Source organism: Notamacropus eugenii, chromosome 3 (genome assembly GCF_028372415.1).
Source record: "Notamacropus eugenii isolate mMacEug1 chromosome 3, mMacEug1.pri_v2, whole genome shotgun sequence".
In the NCBI taxonomy this organism is placed as follows: Eukaryota; Metazoa; Chordata; class Mammalia; order Diprotodontia; family Macropodidae; genus Notamacropus; species Notamacropus eugenii.
The window spans coordinates 443,246,985-443,268,250 of record NC_092874.1 but is presented as its reverse complement, the minus strand read 5'-3'; the positions used below and the strand labels follow the sequence as shown (position 1 = coordinate 443,268,250).

General features: G+C 39.0%; 1 protein-coding gene and 1 pseudogene across 4 annotated transcripts in view; one reads left to right on the top strand and one right to left on the bottom strand.

Moving 5' to 3' along the window:
- Positions 1–21,266, top strand: part of LOC140497550 (contactin-4-like) — a 588,779-nt gene that overhangs the window by 530,402 nt on the left and 37,111 nt on the right. For all 4 annotated transcript variants that reach the window (XM_072598641.1, XM_072598642.1, XM_072598639.1 and 1 more), the window contains exon 13: positions 15,449–15,624. In XM_072598641.1, the coding sequence (XP_072454742.1) occupies positions 15,449–15,624 (176 nt within the window). The remainder of the gene's footprint in view (positions 1–15,448; positions 15,625–21,266) is intronic.
- On the bottom strand, positions 5,402–5,889 carry LOC140497551 (large ribosomal subunit protein uL23-like; annotated as a pseudogene).

Here is a 21,266-nt window from a genome sequence, read left to right as displayed (position 1 = left end):
AATATTTTTAAAATACACAAAGAAAAGAAAGTTCAGATATCAGGCATGCAAGGTATTATCATTACTACCACATTAAATTTAATGTACATTTTTTTTAAACTATGTTGCAGAAGGTTACTACTTCATGTACAATCTCTTTTTTGTTCTTCTTTGTATGTTGGAATTTTCATGTTTGTGAAAAAGCTCAAAAGTAAAAGATGAAAATTAAAAATAAAAGAAACAGTAGGGTAGAAAAGATGAGAGAGGAACCCTATTGTGATAACTTACTATACTTAGACCAAATGATTTCCCTTTTCTAAGGCAGCAAGGAAGAGCAATGGAAAATGAGTTGATGAAGAGTTATTTTAAGGCCCTTTAGGCTTGCTCGTAACAATTTGTTATTAATAGTTGTAACCAACTCCAAGATTTGGAGGCTAACCAGAGCAATTTGGGCATCGTTAACACTAGCTTCATTATGAAATAGGGGCTTCACACCCAGGTTCTAAGGAGAAGATTCTAATCACGTTGATTATCATTTGGCTGTATGTTACCTACACTTGGATGCCCTCAATTGGCTTGTGCATAGCACTTTCTGTTCGAGGTAGCTGGGGCATATTAAACATCTCTTCCTAGTTTTCTCAGTCCTTGAAAATGGATGGGTAAGCATTCTGCTTATGGGTGACTTGTAAATTGCTTTCTAGAGGGCTTATGTTCATGCTCAATCTGACTAGGGTCAGTATCTGCCTTGCATTTTGCTCCAGTGTCATTTGTCAAGTTATACACGTTGTACAAAGAAACGGGTCAGAATCCTCAACAGCAGAGTTTCTAGGCAAGAATTGATTAAAAACCTTGAGTCATAAAAGCATTCTCTGCTGTTAATAGGTGGCTTGAGCAACATTTCAAAAGGGTAAGCTGTCTTATCTGCTGCCAAAACAGAAGCATTGTGGGTTGTTTTTTTCCAAATGGTTCCCTTTCCATTCTTCAAAGACCAAGGTCACATGTTGATTTATTATCAGAATAATAGTTCGGATAAACAAGGACAAGGCTGACCCAAATCACATGTATTCATCTAATCCCAAAATAATAATAACTTATGAAATAGCTGCAAATTAGGGCAATCTCCGCATGGTGCCAGATTACTAAATGTAAAGGAAAAATTTAGGTACTGGCTGTTTTGCTTCTAAGGGGTCAAACAGTCAAGGATTTTCAGATACAGTATTAAAGATAATTAACACCAACTATCCAAATTTCAGATGTTGTGTTGAACACACTCATTGATAACACTGAAATTTTAACTAAAAGATGTGGTTTGCTTAATTCCCCTAAATTAAGGTTCTGAGAAGAGCCAGTCAATCAGAGGAAGGGGCCCCGTGAGAAGAGTTTATCTCCAACATGAGAAGTTCAAGGGTGGAGTGAACTTTCAAGATGAAGAGGCTTCTGTGGCATGGTAGAGAAAGTCCAGAAAGTCAGTAATAGATCCAGCAGTTTTATTTACATTATGCTTCAGTTTTGAGAGAAGACAGTTGATGAATGCATTGACTGATCTTGGCTCCCTGGTATGAAATGAAAGCCGTGAACTTTAACACACAGTTTCATTCAAAAATAATCATTTACAGTGGGAGGTTCAGCTACCACCTTAATCAATCAACAGGCATGATTAGGTTTTTTAAAATGTGTAAGCAAGATTGTCTATACCCCCTAAGCCCTTTATTGCAGACAAACTCCTCTTTAATTGGATCAGATAGGGAATAGTCTGATTGGCTAATCAAACAAGCTAACTGTGCCCCTGAGGTCTTTAAATAGTGAAGAATTTCAGCAGTTACTCGGTTCAATGAGGTGCCAGCCCATCAGTGAAAGACTACAGACTTGGGATCACCTTGAGGGGTTATACCCTTTCACCTGCACCAGAGACTAGTAAGGGTAAGCAGCAAGGTCAGAAGACATGCCCTACCCTCCCCCACACAAACACACTGACCATGTTATTGGAGAAACTGGACCAGATAGCAGACAATATATCTAGCCTGGAGTAAAGAGAGACACATCAAGGACAAAGTGAAACACAGACAAATACAGTGAGCCCCAGAGAGACAAAACAGCTTCAAAGAGTGTGATCCCTTATGCTAGAAAAGAAATGCTGGCTTTGAACTGTAGAGAGGAATTGATTCTCAGAACCCAGAGGAGCACTATTCCCCAGGGGACCTTTAGAAGGATTCCATAAAAAGAGAATGATCATCCAGAAAGCAAAAGTTGTCCCACTGCCACATAAGCACCCTTCACTAACTTTGTATTTCAACTTTGAGCCTACTTTCTGTGTGCTTATGGGAGAGTATGACCTTCAGGGGGAGGAGGGAATGTTTCTAACTTCTATTACTATAACACCTCAGTACATACCCTTGCTTTAAAAAATGCTAATGAAGACTGGATGATTATTCATAGGAATCATAGTGGCTGGGGTTATCGGGTCATAGTACTAGAAATCCAGCCCATCAATATTATCCCTAGAGCCCTGAAGAGGGAACTATGCAATCAAGCCACTGGGGACTCCAATCCATGAGTGAAGGCTAGGGAAATTACCCCAGAGAAAAGACTACAGTAGTAATGATTTGTAACCAAACTTTTAGATTGATAAGAATCAAATTAAGCTTTCAGGTTAACTAGAAAATCATTAACTTATTTAAGGTGTAGGTGAGAATACTCAATTCAATGACATTAATAAACACTTATCAGGCATCTACTACATTCAAACAAGATGTTATGCTAGGCACTGGGGTATAAAGAGATGAGTTGGTCAAAGTTTCTACTCTTAGAGAGCTACAACCTAGAAAAGGAAAGAGGAGGTACACAAATATGATAATATAAAATCAAATACAGTAAGTGTGTAGGAGAGATCCAAAAGTGTTGCAAGAGACACAAGGACTCATGAGGTCATTTCTAGCTGAGTAAATCAGGGAACTTCATAGAATGGGTCACCTTAAAAGATGGATAGAAATCTATTAGGTTAAGGTGGAAAACTAAATTAGTTGAATCTGGACAAAGACAAAGGGACCAGAAAGCCTGGAGTGTGTTCAGGGAATGGAAAGTGGTCCAATTTGATTTGGTGTAGTATATAACATGGTGCAGTATACAGTGTAGAATATACGATGTTGGTTGGAGTATAGTAGATAATATAATTGAGAGGATATAAGATAGAGAGCCTGTATAATTATAAGCTCTGGGTTCAAAACTCAGCTCTGATACTTACTATTTGTATGACCTTAGGTCATATTAATCAGCAAATACTTATTAAGCGCCTACTCTCTGCCAAAGTTTGTTTTAGGATCACCTACTGTATCCCAGGCACTGTGCTAAGTGCTAGAAATATAAATAAGAAAAAGAAAGATAATACTGCCCTCAAGAAGCTTACCATCTAATGAAGGAAGATACCACACAAAAGGAAGCTGAAAAGTTTGAAGCAGAAGGAGCTCAGAGGGTAACTGGTATGGGGGCATGATGTTGCCCAAAGTCCAAACCAAGCAGAGCTTCTAATAGAACATAGAAAATTGCCTGGAAAAGGTAACCAGATACAAAGACTGGAACGATCCCTACTCTCAGTGAGCTAACATTTTCATGCCTTCCCCCCTCTAAAAAAAAGTTAATTAGGGTTTAGGGTTAGGGTTAACTTCCCTCAGGATCAATTTCCTCAGCTATAAAATGAGGAATTGGACCAGATGGCCCCTGAAGTCCTTTCCAGAGCTATGATTCTATGAAACAAGAATGAAAAGATGATTTGAAGATAATTCATATCGTGGATGGCCTTGAAAAACAGGCTGAACTGGACTATAGAGATACCATGAGGGTTTTGTGATAGTAATAGCATTCTTCTAATGGTGTGTAGGATAGACTAAAACAGAGGAGAAACCAGGAGCAAGGAAATGAGTACATTTCATGAATTTGTTTATCCCTGTATACAATCATTAGAGCCTTCGTTTGAATGAATAAATAGGGATAACTCCTGTAATACTAACTCTCTTTGTTCCTGTGAATATCAGCTGGTGTTGGCATGGCTCTGCTTTACTCACTTAACAATGTGTGGAAGTCAGCCATTTGGAAAGTGTTTGCTTTCCAAAAAGACAGAAGTGCTAAGGAACTCAAGAATGTGCATTGCAAAGTGGACAGAATTTCTTTTCACCATTTTAGATGGTGCATATTTTTGCTTATGTGTGAACATGTGCCAACTGGACTGGTCCAGCTTTCAGAGAACTCAATTTTCTTGTGCCAAATCCTTGACTGTTGCCCATAAGCAACTGTCCCTGAGATAGCAGCAAAGAACTGAATTTATATTTCTTGTTAATGATGTATTACTTCAGGTGATAATTAGTTCCATAATTTAAGCAGGATGAATACTGAATTCCTTCCTTTGGTTGTCTCCCCCATTTAACTAGAAATGTAAACTCTTTTTAAGTACCAAAATTATGTATTTTCTAGAGGCTAATGCCATCCAGCTTTTTTATCTTTCTCTTCTGTATTGCATGTTTTTAAATATCACATTTTAGGGAGCAAAAATCCCCACATGGTAACTTCAGGGGGAAGTAATTAATGGGCACAGATGGAGAGCCAAAGCTTACCTAATGCCAAGTTAATTTTTTGGTGGCTCTTTTTCAATGTTTTATGAAAAATCTGTAGTAAATAAGAAGAAACCCAGTGCTATAGTTCCATCTGTATCCCAGTACCTCCAAGATATGTCTCCAATTCTTCATCAGCCAGTCCTGTTTTTAACAAATCTTCATTGAAAAAATTTATTGAGGACCTACTCAGTGTAGGGCTTTGTTCTTGATGCTAAGATTCTAGGAATACAAACACATGGTGTTTACTTTCAAGTGTCTTCAAGCTAAAGAGAAAGCATATTATCATGATAAATGAGGACTTGAGCAATCAATGAAGGCTTTGTAAAAATGAATCTTAGGATCATAGAATCTTTGGACCCTAAATGTCATTTCATCCATTTTCTTGCCCATTTGTGATATCTCTTCTATAATATTTCTGACAGATTACCCACTTCTACTTGTATATTTCCTAGTAAAGTTGGGTACAGCTCAAATGGTTAATAATATCCCTCCTTAAACTTGCTGTGAAACTTCTATGAACCTGTCCCATTGGTGTGAGTGCCCCTTCTACCACTTCATCTCATATACTTTCTAATGTTGAGCAACTCTCATTTATGTCTTTCTACAAAAGACTCCATAGAGAGTCTACCCAATGTATTAGAGACCTTCTTCTGCTCCTTTAAATAATTCATGGATACTATTACAGCATGCATTGTCCATTTGTTACCTATTGCTCCTGCTTCATGACTGCTCTTCCTGACTTCCATGTCCTTGATATCTGTTTTACCATTTATTTTTCTTTTGGGGGGGGGGGGGAAACCTTTTTTATTATAGGTGCAGTGAGATAGCTGGACACAGTTTAGATGATTCCAATTTTGTTGGCAACATCCAAAGCATCATAGTCTGGAGCAAGCCAGACACAAGCTTTCTTCTCTCCATCAGGCGAGATCAGTGTGTTGACCTTGGCCACATCAATGTCATACAGCTTCTTTACTGCCTGCTTGATCTGATACTTGTTGGCCCTGACGTCCACAATGAAAACTAGAGTGTTGTTGTCCTCAGTCTTCTTCACAGCAGACTCAGTAGTCAAGGGAAACTTAATGATGGCATGGTGATCAAGCTTGTTTCTCCGAGGGGCACTTTTCCGAGGGTATTTGGGCTACCTTCTTAGTCTTAGTGTCTTGGGTCACTGGAAGGTGGGGGATGTTTGGATCTTCTTTTTGTGGCTGTGGACACCCTTCAACACCACCTTCTTGGCTTTTAAGGCCTTGGACTTGACTTCTGTCTTGGGGGGGACAATGACTTCCTTCTTCACCTTTAGCGCCATCTTGGGGGAAAGGCTGTTTTACCATTTCTTGCAGTTAAATCTTCATTAGCAATATATTACAACTGTCATGAGTCTTCCCATTGGTTTTGGTTAGCTGTAATTTTTTTTTTGAGAATGTGGTGCTCTATGATTGTCTCTCATATGGATTCTACTTCTATGGATCTATATTTTCAATTGACCCAGATATTCTGCAACCGTGAAGATCACAGATCATCCACAATTTCTTATGCTATGCAAATCTTGTCCATGTTTTCTCCTAAGTCCTCCAAGGGAGAGGTTCATTTATTGTGCTGGGTGGAAATTTCTAGTTCTTTTAACATTAATATGGGAGATGAATAGATAGATAGATAGATAGATAGATAGATAGATAGATAGATAGATAGGTAGATGTGTTATCACCATTGATGGAATGCAAACTCCTTCTGGACAAGTACTGTTTCACTTTTGTTGTATGTCAGCACCTACCATGGTGCCTGGCAAATAATAGACATTTAATAAATATGCTTATTGGTTGATGTGAGGGTTTTGGACTAGATATTCTCTGGAATAATAATATTAAAATTGTATTAATAATAGCTATTTATATGCCAATTATTGTGTTTCAGGAACTGTGCTAATTGCTTTGTAATTATTATCTCATTTGATCCTCACAACCTGAGAGATAGTTGCTATTATTATCCCCATTTTACAGATGAGAAAACTGAGGCAGATAAAGGTTAAGTGACTTGCTCAGCTAATAAGTGTCTAAGGCCAGATTTGAATTCAGGTCCTCCTCACTCTATCTCCAGCAGTCTATCTACTGTACCACCCAGCAAGATCTATGATGCTATGACATTATCATAATTATAAAGATACTATTTTAATATGCTATTATGATGTGATATCATTGTAATACTTGAGCTAATTACCTCTATCTGCTCCTCTTACTACATGATTAGCTTAGCTCTTTTTCAGATACACATCTCCTGATTGACATCTTATAGGCTTTTCTTGCATAGAAATCCTTGTTGGCTATAACTTTCTTACCCTCCAGATCTGCCTTTCCATTGCCCCTTGGGCCAGCCAACAACTTAATTCTTTAGCGATTGTCCTAGTCCCTGATCCATAGCTATCACATTATCGGAAGAATCTCAGCGTTAAAAATTGTTGTCTTTCAGGGATTAGCCTACAATTATTTGAACTGCTGCCCCGTTTCCCAAATCCACTCCATCCTATTTTCCATCTCCTGTTCAAGTTGGAGCCCATCTCACTGACCACTGATCCTTTTCCTCCTTTTCTTTTCTCCCACTACTTACTCTGCATCCCATACCTAGAGACTCTTCCTCTCAGTCTAATTCCCACCAAGGTGTTAACTGATGGTATCAGAGATATTTTTTCTGCAAGGAGACTATCAAACACTAGACTCTTAGAGTTCAAAGAGCCTATAAAAATGAGAGAAATAAATTGTTAATGGAGGATCTTACAGCATCATGACAGTTAATGGGAGAGATCTACTCTGCTTCCCATCTTACCAAGATTAGGTCATGGGCATATCCTTAGCAAAACAGCAGTCCCTCTTCCCATAAGATCATGCAGTAGTCATAGAATGCTAGACTGGGACTCACAGAGACCTGGTTTTAAATCCCACTTCAGCCATATAGTAGAAGTTTGACAGAGGACAAATCACTTAACTTCTCCAGACATCAGTTTCCTTGTCTGTAAAATAAGGGGGATTGAGCTTGATGACTTCTGAGGTCTCTTTCAGTTCTACATCTGTGATCCAATGATTCCTCTCTGTAAAAGCAAGCATCTTGACATACACAGAGGGCGTGCTATCACGGGTTTTTTCATCTGCTTTTCTGAAAGGAAAGGCAACTTTTGAGGAGGTCAATAATCACTTTAGTCAAGCACATGCATGATTCACTTAGCTCAGGGGAAAAAGTCAGTGCCCTGGACTTCAGAGAAAATACAGAGAAATCAAAATCAACAGACCGTGCTTCCAGCTGCCTGACATAAGCAATACATACATCACAGATCAACAGATAGATGCAACTGTCTGATCATTACATATATACATAGTTACCACAGAGAGAAGCAATAACATCTGGATTTTCAAAGCAAGGGGGCTGCTTAGTGGCTTCCCAGAGTCTCATCTGGCACATGAACTTTCTTCCAAAAACTAAGCCCTAATTTATTTATACATTTTTCAGAACCAGAGGACATCACAACCTTTGAGAACCAGTGCTTCACTAACAAAAGGTGTGGGCCTTCCTACAAATCTTCACAGGGCCATTAATGGATGGGGAAGATCTTTACTCACATTAGTCAATCAGAGGTACTTGATTGTGCTAAAACAAAAAATGCATTATCAACATTCTCTCCTAAGAGGCACTTATGGGATTATAAGACCTTAACTGGAAGGGATTTAAGATATAATCTAATACAACCCTCTCAGTTTGTAAATTGGGAAATTGAGGCCCAGGGACAAAATGATTTGGCAAAGGTTCAGCAGGTAGTAAGAGAGAGGGTTAAAATCCAGGTTTTCTGACTTCAAATCTGGTTTTTTTCCACTGTACCATACTATGTCTTCCTTCCCATTCATATCTGACCTCAGAAGCACAATGTCCACCTCACCTCTATCTTGTGTGTATATATATATATATATATACATATATATACATATACATAAGGTATATAGTATATATACCTTATATAAGCTGTATATAAGAACATTTTGCTTCAGTTTATTACTGCTATGCTACCATAACTATAATGGTAACCACCACCATACACATGATTTGCCACTTTATTAGAACCCAGGACCTAGAAATATTTGTAAGAGCATCCATAATGCTGACACAACACACATTGGGGTATAGAGAGTATTAGTTAGCCATTTGTAGTAGGAAGCCAGCATTGGGCAGTGGAAAGAATGATTTGGGATCAGAGGACCAGATCTGAATCCCAGATCTGTCACTTGCTGTATGAGCCTGGGCAAGTCATCTGCCTTCTCTGGGCCCCCATTCCCTCATTAATAAAAGGAGAGTATTGAGTGAGGTGATTTCTGAAGCTCTTTCTAGTTCTAACAGCTCATGGTTCTATGAGATGTCTACCTTGATCATCCTCATTAGTAAAGTGCAATCAGATCACCCACATTTTAGCCCTGTCTACAGGATCATCATGCCATCATTTTCCAGGAAAAGGACAACCTTACTGTATGACCTAATACCTCATTGTAATGTGTTGAATACTTAATGCAAAAGACTCATCGTTCCCAGGGAAAATTACTTTCTCTACATGAATCTCCACTCAATCCTTTGAGACTGGATGCCTGTAAATCCCCCAAATAGCTTCTAGACCATGACAGATTCAACTTATTCCAATAGATGGCTTTAAAACTGAAACCCTTTCAATGTAGAAATGTCCAATAAGGCTACAAATAGGATGAAAGAACAATGCGCTCTATGAAGGGAAAGAATAAACTGATGTTGAATCCATGTCAGAGTGCTATAACAGACAGGAATTAAACATCCTTGTGAATCAGATCCATATAGTAAGAGAAGTATTAGACATTTTAGAGGTTTTCATCAGGGCTCTGCTATATACTACCTATGTTAGAGATAGCAATGTGGCTCAGTGACTAGAGTAATGGACTTAGAGTCAAGAAAATATGAGTTCAAACCTAGCCTCACACACTTTACTAGTTGTGTGACCCTGGACAAGTCACTTAACCAGTTTGCCTCAGTTTCCTCATTTGTAAAATGATGGTGATAAAGCACCTGCTCCCTAGGGTTGTTGTGAGTATTAAATGAGAAAGAAATTGTAAAGCACTTAGTACAGTGACTGGCATATAGGAAGCACTATATAAATGTTAATTATCATTATTATTATTAAACCTCTCTCTGCCTCAGTTTCCTAAACTGTAAAATGGGGATAATGATATCACCTACCTCCCAGGGTTGTGTGTTCATCCTTTGTTGCCAAAGAAGACCATGCCATCAGAGAAATGATGACATGACTTGTACTTGACTTTGTTTTAAGTGAGGGAGGGCTGTATAGGTCACTAGCCTTACTTCTCCTCCAGAGCTATCTGAATCCAGTGACCAGATATTCATCAGGATGACTGGAGATGACCCAGGATGAGGCAATTGGGGTTAAGTGACTTGTCCAAGGTCACATAGCTAGTGAGTGTCAAGTGTCTGAGGTGAGATTTGAACTCAGGTCCTCCAGACTCCTGCACTGGTGCTCCAACCATTGCACCATCTAGCTGCCCTACCTCCCAGGGTTACTGTGGGGATCAAATGAGAAAATATTTGTAAAATGCTCAGCACAGTACCTGGCACATGGGAAGTATTTAATTAACGTTTATTTTCTTTCTTCCTTAGCAAGTCACTTGACCTCTCAGATCCCTACAGTTCCTAGAGGGAATCAGGCTAGATGATCATTAAGATTCCTTCTATCTCTAACACGATGATTCAAAGAACTAATGAAGATTTGTGCTTAAAATTCTGACACGGAAAAATGAATTGTTTTCTCATATTTGCACAGAGGCGACATAATACCCTAGAAAGAATGTTGACATTGGCGTCATGGGACCTAAATTCTGAGCAAATCATTTCACTTCTCTGCAACTTTGTAAGATGAGGGCTTTGAATGACTTCTGAGGTCCATTCCAGCTTTCCATCTCTGCAGCTACAATCCTATGCCCCACAGCCTCCTCCAGTAGCAGGGCTTGCAGGAGTTCACCACCACCCTGGGCCAAAGGCAGGATTTAAACCCAAATACCTTGACTCCAGATTCAGGGCCCTTTCCTCCTTAATAATTGGGATCCATGTAATTGATCTGAGCATTAATAATTTGTTTACAGTTAACTCCTTTCCTGAATTGACATGATTGATGAGTTAAAAGCTAGAACAATTAACATCTGTCTTCTGTTAATCTTATAGAGGACTCTGTACTACAAAAATAAAATAAAATAAAATGATCTATTATTGAACCCTGGACTTCGTTAAGTACTCAGCAGAAACTGCTCACCCAGATTCTCCTACCCCAGTGCTCAGAATTGCCGAATTTCTGCAGGATGAGCCGACCTCACACAGGAAAACTTGGAGTGTAGTCCAACCTTTTTACTATTGCTCTTAAACGACAACCAGATCCAGGCACCAAGTCACATCCTGAGTTCCAACTGCCTTGAAGAGTCCAGGCACCAAGCAGTAGCAGGAGTGACTTCGACTGTAGAGACAGGAAGCACAAAGTGCCTTTAATCCTGAGAAATTAAAACCAAAAAAAGGAGCCATTTCTGTTTCAGTAAGAAGTCATCATTTATTTGTATATGAATGGAAAAGCATCCAAATTCTTGACACTGGAACCAGGAATACTGACTAAACACGACTGAGCAAAGTGACATGGCTGGCAGAGTTTGAGCCCTATTTGGTTTAATTATCTCTAAATCCAAGGAGACCTGTCCAATGCCTGTAGAACACCTTCAACTTGTTTACTCTCATTACCTCATCATTATTGCATCTACTTGATCTCACTTTGTAAATCTCTCTCCTATTCAACTGCTCCATCCAATTGCCAAAATGATTTCCTTAGAGCACAATCTGTCCATCCCTCTGCTCAACTCAAATACCAGGAGTTCCTACTATCAAATATAAACTCTCCTGTTGGGTATTTAAGGACCTTTGCAACCTGGCCTGAAATGACCTTTCCAACTTTATTGTACATTATTACTCCCCTTCATGCACTCAGTAGGCCTTCTCTTTCCTCCATGCATTTCACCCATCATCCCTCGTGCCTGAAATGCAGTTATCCCTTCTACCATCACAGTTCCCCATCCCTTTGCCTATCACAAATATCTCAGGTTGGCATAAGAAATTAAATGGGAATTTTGTGGGGATTTTGTGGAAGCCACAGATGACACTTGAAGGCTAGCAGATGACACAGAAAAAGCTGAGAAATGCATAAAATTTTTGTATAATATCAACATATTTTATCTTTTAATGCCTTAAGAAATTAGACTTCTTCTCTGGCACCAAGGGAGGGTCAAAAAATTTTAAGAGGATATCCCAGCTCACAAAGGGCACTGTGCCCCTAACCCCTGCTATGTGGCAGGCATAATTTTATATTCCTTTCCTCATTTTCCTCTATTAAACCCCTAGCTTCCCCATAGCTGGTGATATCCTTCCCCAAAAATCACAGTTATTTTGTATACACCTATATATTCATGAGTGTTGTCTTCCTTCATAAAATATGAGCTTTTTGAAGGTGAGGACTAAAGCTCCACTTTTGTCTTTGTATTTCTAGAGCTTAGCACACTCCCTGGCATACAGTAAGAGCTTAATAAATGCTTGTTGCTTGGTTCATGCTGCTTTATACTAAGTATATAGATTCCATAAGAAGGTCTTAGTGGATTCATTAGCCAGTGCCAGCCTGGATACTCCCTGTGGTGGAGAATGTCTCCTTTCACCCAGTAGTAATTATTAAGCAATTACTGTATGCCAGGCAACTGAGTACTGAGGCTACAAAGACAAAGGGCCAATAATCTCTATCTTCAAGGTACACCTTTGGTAAGGAATCCTGACCTGCTAGTCAGAACAGAACCTCCATTTCTACAAGTGAAAAAAAAAGGAATGAATGACATTCCTCTAAAGAAAAGCAGAGGTAAGCTTCAGGCACCAATTGCCCTGAGCTCTGAATAGGGTGTTCCTCTCCCTCAGTCTCCATCCAGATGCAAGGAGGCAAGACATATTTTTAAAGCTGACACTGGATTTTTGACTTTTTGCCCACGTTTTTTTCTATTTCAGCTGAAAGTCTGTAGAGCCAGATTTTATAGGCATGAAATCATCTCTGCTTGCAAACTGTCTGCTGCGGTGGTTTCATTGCTGTTACAGTGGTCTCTGACCAGCTTCACCTCTACAATAATTTTTCTCTGAAGCCAGCTTGCCTCTCACCATCTCTTCTCTATCAGACTGCTATTCCCTTTCTTGTGCAGAGCCTTGGAATTGGTCTCCATCTGAGCCTAAGCTTTCTGACTAGATGGTAAGCTCCTTTAAGGCAGACCCTCTCCTTTCCTTCCTTTGCATCCCTGCTGAAACCCAGCACATTACTATGCACATTAATACTTGAGAAATGTTTGGTCAGTGAGTGGAGAAACCATATATGAATCGGAGAAATCAGCAAGATTTTGCTTAGAATAATATTATTATTTCTTACTACATTTTCCCCCCATAAGTAAAATATTTGTGTTATGATGCAGGGTGTAATATAGTGGAAAGAATTCTAGAAAGTATCAGGGTTCCAATTCCAATGTTGCCACATATTACCAGTGTGACTTTGGACATATTCTCTCTGGACCCTCTCTAAAATAAGGTTTGGACTAGAGATCTCTTCCAGCACTAAATCAGTTATTCTATAACCTGGCTGTATTTATTTCTGGTTATAATTTTGGACCTGTATTTCTACAAAGCTAGGCAATCTCTAAGGTGCCTTCTATCTCTGGATCCTATGGTACTAAGCCTCAAAATTTTATATCTTAGATATAACCCACCATGAATCCATTGCAGGGAGACTGGCAGGCTGCCTCTGCTTTCTCCTACCCATCCTATATTCAATTCAGCTCATCCAATAGTAACTAAAAGCACCTACACTTCAATTCTCACATTGTTCATCAGTTACCTCCATTTTTACAAAAGAACCAAAGTATATCTGTCTCTTCTCTACAAGATTGCAAGGGTTGTATGGGGCATTCAAGGAGGACTATTACCTCTGGCATGAGGACTTCCCAAGTGCTTTTCTGGGCTGCTCCCTTGGTGTTCACCTGTCACCCACCTCCTACTTGTGGCTCCAAGATGTTGTAGGTAAAACTGTCTCAGCAGAGGAGCTAAACCAGGTTGAACTCTTAGAGCTTAGTCAGACATCAGAGATGCCAGGGTCATCCATTGCATCCCAGGTCTTTGTCATTGTCTTTACTTCTGTGTTCCCATTGGATATCAATGATTCTAGAAGAGGGTGAGGCTGACTCATCATTGTATCTCTCACAGCTTAAGAGGTAACCAACTAAAGAGGTAACCAACTAGGTGACCTGGGTTTAAGTCTGGCTTCACACTGGTTGTGAAACCCAGAGAAGACTCTCTAAGACTAAATAGTGAAATATTTGCAGATCGGTATTGGAGGCAGGCATTTCCTCAGTACGGGGCTCCACACATAGGTGACCTTACGGTAGGGCTAGACTTCTCTCCCAAAAAATATCCTCACAGTACTTAGCACTAACCCTAGGAGGCATCGAATACATTTTTATTTCTGAGAACCTCCTCTTTCCCATTTGTTAGTGCCCCACCTGTATTTGCTTTACATAACATATTTTTACATGTTTAACACCCCTCCCCAACTGTGTACCTGTCAACCATTAACACTAACTTTTTTTACGATTTCCCTTCTCTCAGCCCTGGGCTTCTTCACTGGCTGTCCCTGGGATTCTCTTCTGCCTCATCCCCACCTCCTGGCCTCCCTGACTTTTGTCAAGTCCCAGCTAAAATCTCTCCTTCTATAGGAAGCCTTCCCCACACCCCCTTAATTCTAATGCTCAGTCAATTCTGATGATTATTCGGTATGGAATTCAGTATAGATATTCAGTATAGAATTCGTTTGTACATTGCTGTATACAAGTTGTCTCCCCCATTAGACTAGAAACTCCTTGAGGGCAGGGGCTGTCTTTTAACTTCTTTGTGTCCTCAAAGCTCAGCACAGAGCAGGTGTTTAATCCATGTTCACTGGCTAACTGACTAGCTGGCATATTATGTTAAACTTCTAAGAAAGAATGGAAGGTCCTTGAAGCAAGGAGTGTCCTTGGACCCACAGTACTTTGCACTTCATGAGTATTAGTTGAAGTTCGTTGAATAAATGGATAAGCAAATCTTCCTCTTTCTTTTTTTTAATAACTAAGCCTAAATCAGCATTTTACCCCACCTGTAATAAGGAAAACTTGTATTTGAGCCTAACCTCTTGTCATTTGCTGACTGTGTGGGATTATTCAGACTTTCTGTTTCTTTAGCTCTAACAAATGGTGAAGATAATATCTATCTACCAGCCTCACAAGGTTTTTATGAACATCATCAAGCCAACCTTTTCATTCACAGATGGGGAAACTGAGACCCAGAAAATCCTGGTGGTAGCAAATATCAGAAACAGAGTTAGAATTTAAGTCTTCTGATTTCAGTTCCAGTAATTTTTCTACTGTCTCACAGTAGGATCAGAGATTTAGAGTTGCAAGGAATTTCAAAAATTATCTCATCCAGTTCCCTCATTTTACATGTGGGGAAACTGAGGTCCAGATAGGGTAAATGAAAAAAAGTAATGATGAGCATACGAATGTTATGCTACCTGTAAAGGATTATACAAATAAAAGTTGTAATCTTAACTATTCCTATTTTTTTCATGTTTAAAATGACTGACTGAATTGAATCAAGCTTTTCACTTTCTGACCTCTCAAAATGGCTTACTTGAAATATTAGGTAGTTCTTGAGCTCTACAGAGTCTCATCAGCATTCTGTTGGGGTTTTTTTGTTGTTGTTGTTTCCAGATCCAACCCGCCTTCTGGTGCCACCATCCAGTATGGATGTTACTGTTGGAGAAAGCATTGTCCTGCCTTGCCAAGTATCACATGACCACTCACTGGACATTGTATTTACTTGGTCATTTAATGGACGCCTGATTGACTTTGACAAAGATGGTGACCACTTTGAAAGAGTAGGAGGGGTAAGTATTAATATTAAACATCCAATGACAGACTGAAATTTGTTCAATTTCCTAGTGATGCAAATTAATTTAAGTGCAATTTAAGAGATAGTTAAAATGATTGCTTCTTTTAAAAAGTATATTTGAGATTTTTGTCCAGAGATCCTTTTCTAGGAAATTCTGAAGCATTTGATTAAGTTTAATTATTCTATTTTCTGTTCTATTAATCTGGGCAATTTATATTTCTGTAAATATCCATTTCATCTAAATTGTCGGTTTTATTGGGCAAAATAGGTCCTAGTCGGTGATTTTATCTCTTCTCCATTGTTTGTGAATTTAACTTTTTCCTTTGTTTTAAAGGTAGCTAATGACTTATCTATTTTATTGCATTTTTTTAAAAAACTCCTAGTTTTAAGTCACTAGTAATTATTCTTCCAATTTTGTGAATCTCTCCTTTAATTTTTCAGGATTTCTCATTCAGTTGACAAGTTTGGGCTTTAAGGTCCTTTTCAACTTTAAGATCCTAGAAACCTATGATTTATCAAATTAGCTAATCTCTGACTGGGGCTACTAGGTGGCATAGGAGATAAAGTGTTGGGTCTAGAGTCAGGACGACTCATCTTCCTCAGTTCAATTTGACCTCAGAGGCTTACTAAGGGGATGACCCTGAGCAAGTCACTTAACCTGGTTGCCTAAGTTTCCTCATCTGTAAAAAGAGCTAGAGAAGAAACTAGTAATCCACTCCAAAATCCCAAAGGGGATCACAAAGAATCAGACACAACTAAAAACCAGATTCAGCAAACTGCCCATGGGGAGTTTGCTTCTATGTACTTAGCATGTTGACTAAGTTCATTAGCATTACCAAAAGTCGTTAAAGACAATGCTTATAGTGGCAGTATAGTGTATTAGGGGCCAAGTAAAAAGAGCCCTAGGTTTGGATCCCCAAAACCTGGGTTCAAATTTTGCTTTATCATTCCTGTGCTAATCATGTGATTTCCACTTTGGACAAATGCTTATCCCCATTGACGGGGTTAAGCTGCGCAATTGGGGCAGCTAGGGGGTGCAGTGGATAGAGTACCAGTGCAAGAATCAAGAGGACCTGAGTTCAAATCTCTCCTCAAGACACTTGACACTCACTAACTGTGTGACCTTGGGCAAGTCACTTAACCACAATTGCCTCATCCTGGGTCATATCCAGTCATCTGGTCACTGGATTCAGATGGTTCTGGAGGAGAAGTGAGGCTGGTAACCTACACAGCCCTCCCTCACTCAAAACAAAGCCAAGTGCAAGTCATGTCATCATTTCTCTGATGGCATGGTCTTCTTTGGCAACGAAAGAAGAACACACACAACCCCAGTTCTGTCATATATGAAAAAAAGAACAGTAATGACTCTAGGTACCTCTTAATAAATGTGAAATCATTCTGAAGAAAATGCTCAGTGAATTGTAGAACGTTTTATAAATATAAAGTATCAGTTTGTATTCTATTGGAGAGTGTTCCAAAATGAATGCCAGTGAAACACTTATAATATTTCTTGAGAAATTGCAAGGAAAGGGGATTGAAGGTGTTGGAAAGAGCAGAGAAGTATAAATTGAGAGAAATTAATAAATTTACCAACATATTCTTCTTCATCCTTTAATATATTTCAAGCAGTGTAGTAATAATCAAGTCTTTTCCTTATTCAAGGTTTCTAATAAACATTCTCAAAAAGTAGATTTTTTTTTTTTTTATAGAAGATGGTCTCCCAAAGAAAATGAATTGTGATGAATTGAGGCATCAAGCCAGGCTCTTCTAATAGGGCTGAACATTCATTTACACCTCATTTAGGAGTAATCTATACAGGACATTGCCGTTGCCCCCCGCCCATCAGTTGTCAACAAACCAGGCATTTCTGAGCAATAGATATAAATTTCAAGAAATAGGCTGTAAAGTATGGGATGGAAGAACATTAGGAACAGAGGAAACAAACAATGTTTCTGGGGCTTCAGGAAATGTGCAAATGGCACACAAAATTACCCTTAAGTCAAGTCCATTTTAAATCTTTTATTTCCTAAGTCAGTGTGCTAAAAATAATGCTGCTTATGCCAGACCTGTCACATTTTTTGCAGAAAATTTTACTTTGTCTAAGAAAAACAACCTACTTGTAAATAGCAATATAAGGTTTACAAAGCACTTTGCACACACACATACACACACACACACACACACACACACACACAATTGGGCGGAAGGCAGTCTTGATAAGGAATGAATCAGACTGTAATTGGGAATGGAAAAAAAAAACTGTTAATGAACCACCCCTTAATTTTCATTCTCATCCCAACTCTGTTCCCCATTGTCCCAACCCAAATTAAACACCAGAATAGAAATCCTGAAAACCAATGAAAAAATTAACAAAATTGAAGCAATTTCGGTTCAATTTTTTTTATGAATGAACAAAGAAAACTCGGAGCTGGGTTTTTGAAGAAGGAAAAAAGTGACCTGTGCTGTGAAATGTTTGACAAGCAACTCTGAGGGGGAAAAAAATGTGTAGTACTTAAAGTTTAAACTGCATTATTTACATTTTCTCCACCACTTTCTTAAGCCTAGGCAACAAAGAAAACAAGAAATCACATCCTGACTTGGGGCGTGTGTTGATTTCGGAAGTGCAAATACTCATACTGAAAATTTAGTAATTGATCATCAAGGGCCAGTTCAAACTAGCTCTAGCATTCCCCTGGATAAACCATTAGTTAATTTGTATAAGCAGAAGAAATTGCCAGTATCAAAAAGGAGAAATCAACAAATGAAGAAAAAAATAAAGGATATAATTAGGAACACTTTTGTCTAATTCTATGCCAGTAATAACTTCTTAGTTGGGTTCTCTCCTCTTCCAGTCACTTCTTCACATCATCATGCCCTCCTGTGCCAAGGAAAGCTTTCTAAACCACAGTCCCGACTGACACTCTTCGACTCAAACCTGTCAGTGACCTCTGCCTTTTCCATTGCCAACAGAATATAAAATTCAAACTCTAGTTCGGCAGTCAAGGAATTCTATAGCATGGCCCAGACCTGCGTTTCCAGCTCCCTTTTCATACTCACTGCTCCAAGCCAGCTGGACTATTTGCCATTCCTCCATCACAACACAAACTTTTTCTCTTCATGCCTTTGCTCATATCACTCCCTTTTCCTGGAATGATCTACACTCATCCCTGCCTCTTAAAATATACCCATTCTTCAAATCCCAACTCAAGGAGCACATCTTCCTTAAAGCTATCGCTTATTCCATTAGCTGCAAGTAATCTCTCCCTCTTTTAAATCTCTTTGACCATGTCTCCTGATATAGTATTCTACTTTGGATTATAATTAATTGTGTATACCTTTTCTTCCCTTTCTATATTAGGAGTTCCTTGAGGGCAGGGGTTTTATTTATTTTGGTAACCCCTCAAAATACTATCATGGTACCTTATACATAAGCATGCCTGAGAAATGTTTGTCAAATGAACAAATGAAAGAATGAATGAATGAATGAATGAATGAATGAATGATGATTTTGTTGACATTTTGACCTGAAGGTGTGAAAAATAAGCCCAACTAACAATCCCCAAACTGCGAAACATACTCACCTTAAACAAAGAACCAAAACGTGTTGTAAAATCAGGAAAGCTTTTATTAATCTTTATGTCCACTGCCCCCTGAATAGCCTTCCCAGGAAGGTTATAGGAAGACTACAATGTGTTCAGAATAATGGAAGTTTCTTATACTGTTCCGAATTTTGGACCTCCTGCCCCACCATCCATTACCACATGACTTCACATTCTCCTCTCTGATAAGCTCAAGCTCATCAAGCCTGAGCACAAGTTTCTGACCTCTGATCTGACTGCGCTAGGTCACAAATCTGGTTACCCAAACCTGTGGAAACAGACCTTCTTCCTTGTTTCCCACAAAAGGTTTTAGATAAAATAAGTCATTCCTGCTTCTTGCTATTATAGTCTATCCCAATCTCAAGGTTGTTTTTTTTTCAAATTTTGATTATAACAATAGGAAGGATGTCAAAAATATTAATTACTAGATTATAACTTAAATCAGAGTGTAGCGTTTTTATTAAGATAGATTCCCTGATGTATAGTGATTTCTTTGTAACAATTAAAATGGTGAACAAAATGGCAATTTGTCCAGTAAAGTTAGTTCTTTAAAACTAGTGTGGAATCCCACTTTCCCTGAACATAATGAATCTAGTATAATACTGTAATTACTAAGGACCTACAACATGCAAGGCATTGTGATTGGTACTGAGAATATAAAGACAAAATGAAAACAGTTTCTTCTCGCAAGCAACTTATGCTCTACCAGGTGGAGACCATGTAAATAGACAAATATAAATTTCTTAATTTGAAAAGACAGAGTTCTAATAACTGGGGGTACTAAGGAATCTTCCAGGAAAAAGGAATTGTAGGAGCTGAGCCTTCAAGAAGGCTAAGGATGCTAAGAGGTGGATTCAAGGAGAGAGATCTAGAAGGTTTGAGGAGAGAAGGAATCCAGAACAGTTGTGGGGAATATGGTAGAGTCAATTGGGGAAGAATAAAAAGATTGGTATATAATACACATAATGCAGTTTGCAAACTCGAAAATGCTGTAAAAAATTACTCCTTATAATTTTTATTAACTGACAGATCCGAAGTGGACCTAGTTAGCACACTTTTGTAACTTTTGCTAGTTGGGTTCAACAAACCTATGGTGAGAATAGCAAGGAAATAGGCAGGAGTGAGGAACTCACAGCCTCAAGGCCACATGTGGCCCTCTAGTTCCTCAAGTGTGTCCCTTTGACCGAATCCAGGGCCATATTTGATGGGCCATATGTGGCCTTGAGGTCACAGGTTCCACACCCCTACTTAGGTTTGGTAAAATCTGATCATCAAAGTCTCCTATTGCATCCTGGGCCATCTCCAGTCATCCTGATGAATCTGGTCACTGGATTCAGATGACTGTGGAGGAGAAGTGAGGCTGGTGATATGCACAGCCCTCCCTCACTCAAAACCATGTCAAGAGCAAATCATGTCATCATTTCTCTGATGGCATGGTCTTCTTTGGCAATGAAGTCCAAGATATGATTTCTTCTGGAAAGAGCCATTTCTAGGAGTGAAAATACATGGAAGGAGTGTGAGAATAAAAGATCTAAAATGAAAGGGGATTGTAATTCATAGATCAAGGATTTCAAAGGGGGCAGCGTAAGGGAGAAGGACAGAGAACAACAGGGACTTGGGAGGAGTGGGATTGAGAGAGGTGAAGGGAAAGGGAATAAGCATTTACATAGGACCTGCTATATGCCAAGCACTGTGCTAAGCACTTTTTACAAATGTCATCTCCTTTGATGACAGAGTGGGTAGTGGTAGCAGAAGGAGATTTTTCTGAATCACAGGGATTAGGAGAGAAGGAAGTGGTAGTTTCCCAGCTGTGGAGCAGAAAGTTGATCCAGTCTTCCATAATCAAGGATCCCTTAATGGCAAATGACAATTATCTCTAACACCAGAAAATAGAATAGCAAGGCATCGTGTAGTAAAGTGGTAGACCTGGAGTAAGGGAAGAACTAAGTTCAAAGTTACTTAGACATTCACTAGCTATGTGACCCCTCTGCAAATAATATCATTTCTCTTGGCCTCAGTTTCCTCATCTGTAAAGTAG